Below are 10,975 nucleotides of genomic sequence, written 5' to 3'. Positions count from 1 at the left end.
TCCGATGGATTAACCACAACACCATTGAGACCAGTTCTGAAGTACATGTAAGCTTGTGGACAGTACCTGTTTGGCAAGATGTCATTTTCCATCTTCACATGTTCTTCTGTGATGTCTGATGCATGGCAGAGTTCCCCGAAGTTCTTGTGAACCTCACTGCAGAGGACGGTGTTCTTTGTGACAAACAACTGGTGCAGGTGATCGTACACCGGACCAGTGTATTCGTCATCGTCAAAATCTTCATCATACTCTTCTCTGCAGACTGAACTTGTTGATGGGATTTCAGTCAAAATACCTGAATCTACAATTCAATGAAGTATACATTTTAAAGCTAAAGCTCATGACAATGGAAAATTATTTCACTCGGGACATAAACATGATACGAAATGAAAGCTTGTTTAATATCCTATAATTATTCTTTCATCAAGTATTGTACAGTGTTTCTGTGGTTCACTGAACGCAGTTTGGACTTCGATGGTGCTCTAGTATTCTTAAACAATTTGACTAACAGTTTGGAATAGTTGTCAGGACGTGGTGTAGGGCACAATCATAACAGTTACTGCTGAAATAAAGTTAAAAAATGACGAGACATTTAATGACAAGGTTTTAATACATGCAAAAATCTAATTGTATGATATCTTTTATGCATACACATGTATTATTTTGTTTTAAAGGAGTTCTCACATGTCTTAAATACATGCATTTATGGAAAGCAAACCATTTCTAAAACATGAATCTTTTGCAAAAATTATGATCCCAATGACCTTGTATTATGCAGTAATTTTGTTTACCGTATATTCACATGTTAAATGCACACACCCTATTTTGGATGTTTATTTCAATGAAAAAACATGAACCACATGAATAACAACAAAATAAATAATATTCACCACAAATATATACTGTGGAAACTTTCCCCATTAGACCAACAAATGATGTCGTAGTTTGAAGGACTTGACTGCAGCTAAAAGTAAACTTTCCCCATCCCCGTTAGACCAACAAATGATGTCACAGCTAAAAGTAAACTTTCCCCACCCCCGTTAGACCAACAAATGATGTCACAGCTAAAAGTAAACTTTCCCCATCCCCGTTAGACCAACAAATGATGTCACAGCTAAAAGTAAACTTTCCCCACCCCCGTTAGACCAACAAATGATGTCACAGCTAAAAGTAAACTTTCCCCATCCCCGTTAGACCAACAAATGATGTCGCAGCTAAAAGTAAACTTTCCCCACCCCCGTTAGACCAACAAATGATGTCACAGCTAAAAGTAAACTTTTGTTACCTGTACTTGATGAAGCCGTCACAGACACTTCAAGATCTGCATCCACTTCTTCAATATCAGATGAATTTTCTACAAAAGACAACATACAAAGTTGTTTGTGTCAATAGATCAAGTTTAATCTGTTTTGGTGGTAATATTTTCCACTAAAACAAATATTCACATAAAGCAAAGAAGACTTCTAAATACATGTAAATATAATGTGACTAAAGTTAAAATATTCAAGCTGAATAAACATGAGGCGAGGGTAATCACTTGCTATACGTACAGTGTTGTTATTGTAATAAACATGGAGCGAGGTTAATCACTTGCTACACCATACATAGTATTGTAATAAACATGGGCGGGGTTAATCACTTGCTGCACTGTACAGAGTATTGTTATAAACATGGGGCGGGGGTAATCACTTGCTGCACTGTACAGAGTATTGTTATAAACATAGGGCGGGGGTAATCACTTGCTGCACTGTACAGAGTATTGTTATAAACATAGGGCGGGGGTAATCACTTGCTACACCGTACAGAGTATTGTAATATACATGGGGCGGGGGTAATCACTTGCTGCACTGTACAGAGTATTGTTATAAACATGGGGCAGGGGTAATCACTTGCTGCACTGTACAAAGTATTGTTATAAACATGGGGCGGGGGTAATCACTTGCTGCACTGTACAGAGTATTGTAATAAACATGGGGCGGGGGTAATCACTTGCTACACCGTACAGAGTATTGTAATAAACATGGGGCAGGGGTAATCACTTGCTACACCGTACAGAGTATTGTAATAAACATGGGGCGGGGGTAATCACTTGCTGCACTGTATAGAGTATTGTAATAAACATGGGGCAGGGGTAATCACTTGCTACACTGTACAGAGTATTGTAATATACATGGGGCGGGGGTAATCACTTGCTACACCGTACAGAGTATTGTTATAAACATGGGGCAGGGGTAATCACTTGCTGCACTGTACAGAGTATTGTAATATACATGGGGCGGGGGTAATCACTTGCTACACCGTACAGAGTATTGTTATAAACATGGGGCAGGGGTAATCACTTGCTACACTGTACAGAGTATTGTTATAAATATGGGGCAGGGGTAATCACTTGCTGCACTGTACAGAGTATTGTTATAAACATGGGGCAGGGGTAATCACTTGCTACACTGTACAGAGTATTGTTATAAACATGGGGCAGGGGTAATCACTTGCTACACTGTACAGAGTATTGTTATAAACATGGGGCAGGGGTAATCACTTGCTACACTGTACAGAGTATTGTAATATACATGGGGCGGGGGTAATCACTTGCTGCACTGTACAGAGTATTGTTATAAACATGGGGCAGGGGTAATCACTTGCTACACTGTACAGAGTATTGTTATAAACATAGGGTGGGGGTAATCACTTGCTACACCGTACAGAGTATTGTAATAAACATGGGGCGGGGGTAATCACTTGCTGCACCGTACAGAGTATTGTTATAAACATGGGGCAGGGGTAATCACTTGCTACACCGTACAGAGTATTGTAATAAACATGGGGCGGGGGTAATCACTTGCTGCACCGTACAGAGTATTGTAATAAACATGGGGCGGGGGTAATCACTTGCTACACCGTACAGAGTATTGTAATAAACATGGGCGGGGGTAATCACTTGCTACACCGTACAGAGTATTGTTATAAACATGGGGCGGGGGTAATCACTTGCTACACCGTACAGAGTATTGTAATAAACATGGGGCAGGGGTAATCACTTGCTACACCGTACAGAGTATTGTAATATACATGGGGCGGGGGTAATCACTTGCTACACCGTACAGAGTGTTGTTATTGTAATAAACATAGGGCGGGGGTAATCACTTGCTACACCGTACAGAGTATTGTAATAAACATGGGGCTGGGGTAATCACTTGCTACACCGTACAGAGTATTGTAATAAACATGGGGCGGGGGTAATCACTTGCTACACCGTACAGAGTATTGTAATAAACATGGGGCGGGGGTAATCACTTGCTACACCGTACAGAGTATTGTAATAAACATGGGGCGGGGGTAATCACTTGCTACACATTACAGAGTATTGTAATAAACATGGGGCAGGGGTAATCACTTGCTACACCGTACAGAGTATTGTAATAAACATGGGGCAGGGGTAATCACTTGCTACACATTACAGAGTATTGTAATAAACATGGGGCAGGGGTAATCACTTGCTACACTGTACAGAGTATTGTAATAAACATGGGGCGGGGGTAATCACTTGCTACACCGTACAGAGTATTGTAATAAACATGGGGCAGGGGTAATCACTTGCTACACCGTACAGAGTATTGTAATAAACATGGGGCAGGGGTAATCACTTGCTACACCGTACAGAGTATTGCAGGCCTGCACAAATTAAAAATTTGCATAACCGGAAAATCGGTTATGCCAAAAAAAATTGCATAACCTATTTTGATTTGCATAACCGGTTTTTTTTAAAAATGAAAAAGAACTTTAAAATAATTTTAATAAAGAACACCATTGTCATGTTGAAGTAAAAATGAACTGTAATAATATACCTTTATAGTATACACGTCAAACTTATACAGTCAAATTTTTCATCGCCATGTGTGATATTTGACAATTTCCCGTAATCAGCCGAAGTTTACCGATTAACGTTTATTAATGGAAGTATCGCAATTTCTGATTGGCCGCATTTTGAAGGAATTCCCTTCGGTGACATCCAACAACCAATGAGAATATCTTACACTTCACAATATAAGTATTCTAGCTAGACTGGTATCTGCCATTTCCGTAACATTTAATTATAATAACACATGTCGGAAACCAGTCAAGTTGTTTGTACCCGCGATGTATCGTACGGTCACACGTTTTCGATCGACACGCGTTTCTGATCGTTCACATTTGTAATTGCAATAGTGCGAGAATGTGCGAACACTGATGTCACCACAAGAACGAAAACGAACACGGAAGTCACTGCTTTGTTCCGAGAGAAAAATTATTAAATACTTATAATTTTTTATTTATATTTTATTCATACATTTCGCTTAAGCGATCGAAAACCGGTGACTCTAGGACATTTTATTCAGAAAGTTTTGCACGAACGGTAAATCGGTTATGCGAAATAAATTTGCATAACCGACGCACGAACGAAACGATCGTTCGTGCAATTTGTGCAGGCCTGGTATTGTAATATACATGGGGCGGGGGTAATCACTTGCTACACCGTACAGAGTATTGTAATAAACATGGGGCGGGGGTAATCACTTGCTACACCGTACAGAGTATTGTAATAAACATGGGGCGGGGGTAATCACTTGCTACACCGTACAGAGTATTGTAATAAACATGGGGCGGGGTTATCACTTGCTACACCATACATGGTATTGTAATAAACATGGGGCGGGGGTAATCACTTGCTACACCGTACAGAGTATTGTAATAAACATGGGGCGGGGGTAATCACTTGCTACACCGTACAGAGTATTGTAATAAACATGGGGCGGGGTTATCACTTGCTACACCATACATGGTATTGTAATAAACATGGGGCGGGCATAATCACTTGCTACACCGTACAGAGTATTGTAATAAACATGGGGCGGGGGTAATCACTTGCTACACCGTACAGAGTATTGTAATAAACATGGGGCGGGGTTATCACTTGCTACACCATACATGGTATTGTAATAAACATGGGGCGGGCATAATCACTTGCTACACCGTACAGAGTATTGTAATAAACATGGGGCGGGGGTAATCACTTGCTACACCGTACAGAGTATTGTTATAAACATGGGGCGGGGGTAATCACTTGCTGCACTGTACAGAGTATTGTTATAAACATGGGGCGGGGGTAATCACTTGCTACACTGTACAGAGTATTGTTATAAACATGGGGCTGGGGTAATCACTTGCTGCACCGTACAGAGTATTGTAATAAACATGGGGCGGGGGTAATCACTTGCTGCACCGTACAGAGTATTGTTATAAACATGGGGCAGGGGTAATCACTTGCTACACCGTACAGAGTATTGTAATAAACATGGGGCGGGGGTAATCACTTGCTACACCGTACAGAGTATTGTAATAAACATGGGGCAGGGGTAATCACTTGCTACACCGTACAGAGTATTGTAATATACATGGGGCGGGGGTAATCACTTGCTACACCGTACAGAGTGTTGTTATTGTAATAAACATAGGGCGGGGTAATCACTTGCTACACCGTACAGAGTATTGTAATAAACATGGGGCGGGGTTAATCACTTGCTACACCGTATAGAGTATTGTAATAAACATGGGGCGGGGGTAATCACTTGCTACACCGTACAGAGTATTGTAATAAACATGGGGCGGGGTAATCACTTGCTACACCGTACAGAGTATTGTAATATACATGGGGCGGGGGTAATCACTTGCTACACATTACAGAGTATTGTAATAAACATGGGGCGGGGGTAATCACTTGCTACACCGTACAGAGTATTGTAATATACATGGGGCGGGGGTAATCACTTGCTACACCGTACAGAGTATTGTAATAAACATGGGGCGGGGGTAATCACTTGCTACACCGTACAGAGTATTGTAATAAACATGGGGCGGGGGTAATCACTTGCTACACCGTACAGAGTATTGTAATAAACATGGGGCGGGGTTATCACTTGCTACACCGTACAGAGTATTGTAATAAACATGGGGCGGGGTTATCACTTGCTGCACTGTACAGAGTATTGTTATAAACATGGGGCAGGGGTAATCACTTGCTGCACTGTACAGAGTATTGTAATAAACATGGGGCAGGGGTAATCACTTGCTGCACTGTACAGAGTATTGTTATAAACATGGGGCAGGGGTAATCACTTGCTGCACTGTACAGAGTATTGTAATAAACATGGGGCGGGGGTAATCACTTGCTACACCGTACAGAGTATTGTAATAAACATGGGGCGGGGGTAATCACTTGCTACACCGTACAGAGTATTGTAATAAACATGGGGTGGGGGTAATCACTTGCTACACCGTACAGAGTATTGTAATATACATGGGGCGGGGGTAATCACTTGCTACACATTACAGAGTATTGTAATAAACATGGGGCAGGGGTAATCACTTGCTACACCGTACAGAGTATTGTAATATACATGGGGCGGGGGTAATCACTTGCTACACCGTACAGAGTGTTGTTATTGTAATAAACATAGGGCGGGGGTAATCACTTGCTACACCGTACAGAGTATTGTAATAAACATGGGGCGGGGTTAATCACTTGCTACACCATAGAGAGTATTGTAATAAACATGGGGCGGGGGTAATCACTTGCTACACCGTACAGAGTATTGTAATAAACATGGGCGGGGGTAATCACTTGCTACACCGTACAGAGTATTGTAATATACATGGGGCGGGGGTAATCACTTGCTACACCGTACAGAGTATTGTAATATACATGGGGCGGGGGTAATCACTTGCTACACCGTACAGAGTATTGTAATATACATGGGGCGGGGTAATCACTTGCTACACCGTACAGAGTATTGTAATAAACATGGGGCGGGGGTAATCACTTGCTACACCGTACAGAGTATTGTAATAAACATGGGGCGGGGGTAATCACTTGCTACACCGTACAGAGTATTGTAATAAACATGGGGCGGGGTTATCACTTGCTACACCGTACAGAGTATTGTAATAAACATGGGGCGGGGTTATCACTTGCTACACCGTACAGAGTATTGTAATAAACATGGGGCGGGGGTAATCACTTGCTACACCGTACAGAGTATTGTAATAAACATGGGGCGGGGGTAATCACTTGCTACACCGTACAGAGTATTGTAATAAACATGGGGCGGGGGTAATCACTTGCTACACCGTACAGAGTATTGTAATAAACATGGGGCGGGGTAATCACTTGCTACACCGTACAGAGTATTGTAATATACATGGGGCGGGGGTAATCACTTGCTACACCGTACAGAGTATTGTAATAAACATGGGGTGGGGTTAATCACTTGCTACACCGTACAGAGTATTGTAATAAACATGGGGTGGGGTTAATCACTTGCTACACCGTACAGAGTATTGTAATAAACATGGGGTGGGTTATAATCACTTGCACTTGCTACACCGTACAGAGTATTGTAATATACATGGGGCGGGGGTAATCACTTGCTACACCGTACAGAGTATTGTAATATACATGGGGCGGGGGTAATCACTTGCTACACCGTACAGAGTATTGTAATAAACATGGGGCGGGGGTAATCACTTGCTACACCGTACAGAGTATTGTAATATACATGGGGCGGGGGTAATCACTTGCTACACCGTACAGAGTATTGTAATAAACATGGGGTGGGGTTAATCACTTGCTACACCGTACAGAGTATTGTAATAAACATGGGGTGGGGTTAATCACTTGCTACACCGTACAGAGTATTGTAATAAACATGGGGTGGGGATAATCACATGCTACAATTTACATGGTATTGTAATATACATGGGGCAGGGTACACTGTACAGAGTATTGTAAAGAAAACCAATCTAGACAAAATTTGATCGTCAGTGATAATTATTACTACCACAAGTACAAGTCTGTCACACAGATCAACTCATACAAATATACCTTCTTCCTCCTCAATAAACTGATGTTCTCGTGGAAGTAGAGGCCCGCCAGCCTCCTTTGCTTTCGTCCAATAGATTGAGAAAATGGTCCACAGTCTGTACAGGCAGCATGTTGTCTTCCCGGTCCCACTTCTGCCCAGCAGTAAGATAGGCGATTTTGACTCCAGGTTAATGATGGCATGTTCTGTGTCAGTCACCCGGAATGGGAAGTCCACCTTGATGTCATGGTTCTGAAGAATGTTTGAAACAAGGGTTGAGGAGAAGGAGTAGAATTTGAGAATGTGGTACTCCGTCTCTTGCGGGCTTGCTGGAGGGTAGAGCTTGAGAGACTGTTGATGTTTTCTGACAGCTACCAAGTCCACATCATCATCTTCCTCGGCGTAAAGCATCGGCACTCTTTTTTTCACTGTAGTGCCTCTGAACTGTTCATCCTTGATGCCCTTGAGCTTTCTCTGCAAAATGCAGCCCTCCCCACGTTCATGGGACTTGATGATCTTTTCAACTGCACGGCACAGATTGTCATGGTCCAGTACTATGTCCCAGACTCTGATAATCTCAGAATAGATTCTGCCACCCTTTACAGCAAAGTTATTCTCAGGGTTATTATCAAGTCCAAGCCTTCTCTCAGCTGCTTCACTCAGTCGGGGAGAAAACGCAATGGCCAGTTCCCAGATAATTCGGGCTCCTTTGGACAATTTAGCTTCAAACAGCTTAAGAGTTGGTGATGCATTTGAGACAGATTTGTACAAGTATGGGCGCCATTCCCCCGATGCAAGAAGTTGGATTCGTCTGATCACTCGCTGTTTCATCTCGGGCAGAAGGTGCTTGTCCTTCAGAGTTTTCCACACGTCCGCTGTGCATTCGACCTCCCACTCCATGTTATCAAACACGTTAGGATCAATGTGCAGCTTGGTTGGACTATCTTCTTCGACGTCTATCTCGGCATCTTCTGCCTCGAGTTCCATATTTTCTGACAGCTGTAAATGAATGTTTTAAATGTTATATTTCAATGAATGTTCAGTGTTCGAGATTAACGGTATTCCGATATCCCGGGGATACTAGAATTTAATTTTGGATACCAGACTTCAAGAACCCATTATCCCACTGGGATGCCATATAATACTAAATTCTCAGGTGGGATACCAGATTTTGAAATGTTAGTATCCATTTGGGATACTGGCCAAGAAATTTAATCTCGAACACTGATGTTTTAAATGTGATATTGAAATTTGAGGTTCAGTATCAGTATTTTTGGGGTGATTAGGTGATTGTGTCAATATCGGATACCATTCAAATACTGAGGTACAGTAGTATGGTATTTGATATTGACACAATACTGATACTTATATCGATAGTGAGAAGTATTTTCAGTATATTGCATTTTGCATTTATTGTGTTAAATTTCCTTGACAAGTGAGCTTTAGAAGAAAACACAGAAGACTGTTTGTACTATGCTGTAAGATGTTTAGTTCATTCCATCAAACTACATCCCTACAAGTTCTTAAAGGCATACTGTAACGGATTTAAGGACCTTATTTCTATAAGGTATGTTTTATTTATTTCCAAAACACTTTTACTTTTCTTCTTACGTCAAACCAAACTAAAATTATTTACAAAAAACATTTTTATAGAATGATGGGACGGACTATAGGTGGTTTTGGGTTTAAATGTTTAGAAATTAGACAAATTTAGAAAAACAGTTCTCTTACTGTCATCTTTTTAAAAATTACAAAAATATATACATTAATTTCGAAGATTTTAGAGTAAGTAATTTTACCCTTCGTACACTTTGACAGAAACCCCGAGTGTCCGGTGCAAACCAAATATTTTAGCATATTTGTGTATTTTATTCCTTTGCTCACCCCGCGCTAGCCCTGTATTTGTGTATTTTACTCCTTTGCTCACCCTGCGCTAGCCCTGTATTTGTGTATTTTACTCCTTTGCTCACCCAGAGCTAGCCCTGTATTTGTGTATTTTACTCCTTTGCTCACCCTGTATTTGTGTATTTTACTCCTTTGCTCACCCAGAGCTAGCCCTGTATTTGTGTATTTTACTCCTTTGCTCACCCTGTATTTGTGTATTTTACTCCTTTGCTCACCCTGTATTTGTGTATTTTACTCCTTTGCTCACCCTGTATTTGTGTATTTTACTCCTTTGCTCACCCAGAGCTAGCCCTGTATTTGTGTATTTTACTCCTTTGCTCACCCCGCGCTAGCCCTATTTTTGTGTATTTGTGTATTTTATTCCTACAAAAACTGAAAGGTTATTCAAGGTGCTCTGAAACCTCTTGAAGTGAACCACACTAAGAATTCTTTTATTTAAAAAAACAACAACAACAAAAAAAAAAAATAAAAAGGGAAGAAACTACTATGAGGTCAGAATGGGTAACATTCTTTGTTTGAAAATTCTCACATGTCTAAAATACATGTATTTATGGAAAGCAAACTACTCCTAGAGCATGAATCTTTTGCAAATATGATGATCTCGATGACCTTGTATTATACAGTAATTTTGTTTACCGTATATTCTCATGTATATTGCACACACCCTACTTTAGATGTTTATTTCCAGGAAAAAACATGAACCACAGTATAATGTGCACCATTTTCTAAAACAACAAAACTGATGGTGAATGCAAGATGTACCATACTTTCCTCACCAAAATGAGCTGAAGTAACAGAGAACTTAGTACTTGTTTACAGATAGATATAAATTGTCATTAAACATTGGCAAATCATTTATTGCCTATGATATTATGAAAAGATAATGTTTTACACTACTGCTGAAAAACCAATGTACTTTAGCTGACAGGACAAAAGAAAGCAAATGTCTCGTTTATAGCATCAGGCTTTCTGCCAGAAAATAATTTAAGGGTATGTACTAAAAACAAAACTGATCGAAAGTACCCCTACTAGGTGGTTATGGGGTTGAAATCTTTTGAAATTGGACTCTGCAGTTCATGTACTTTAACATGTTTAAACAGCAGTTCATGTACTTTAACATGTTTAAACAGCAGTTCATGTACTTTAACATGTTTAAACAGCAGTTCATGTATTTT

At 40.6% G+C, this 10,975-nt stretch overlaps 1 protein-coding gene across 1 annotated transcript in view; it reads right to left on the bottom strand.

Annotated features, from left to right (window-relative positions):
- LOC121376925 (TPR and ankyrin repeat-containing protein 1-like) overlaps positions 1-10,975 on the bottom strand; it is a 92,390-nt gene that overhangs the window by 35,813 nt on the left and 45,602 nt on the right. The window contains exons 17-19 of the mRNA XM_041504729.1: positions 7,919-8,894; positions 1,286-1,354; positions 67-301 (exon numbers count right to left, since the gene is read on the bottom strand). Of these exons, the coding sequence (XP_041360663.1) occupies positions 67-301; positions 1,286-1,354; positions 7,919-8,894 (1,280 nt within the window). The remainder of the gene's footprint in view (positions 1-66; positions 302-1,285; positions 1,355-7,918; positions 8,895-10,975) is intronic.

This window comes from Gigantopelta aegis, chromosome 7, assembly GCF_016097555.1.
Source record: "Gigantopelta aegis isolate Gae_Host chromosome 7, Gae_host_genome, whole genome shotgun sequence".
NCBI classification, from domain to species: Eukaryota; Metazoa; Mollusca; class Gastropoda; order Neomphalida; family Peltospiridae; genus Gigantopelta; species Gigantopelta aegis.
The sequence above is the reverse complement of the archived record's forward strand: the minus strand, read 5'-3'. Positions and strand labels throughout refer to the sequence as shown.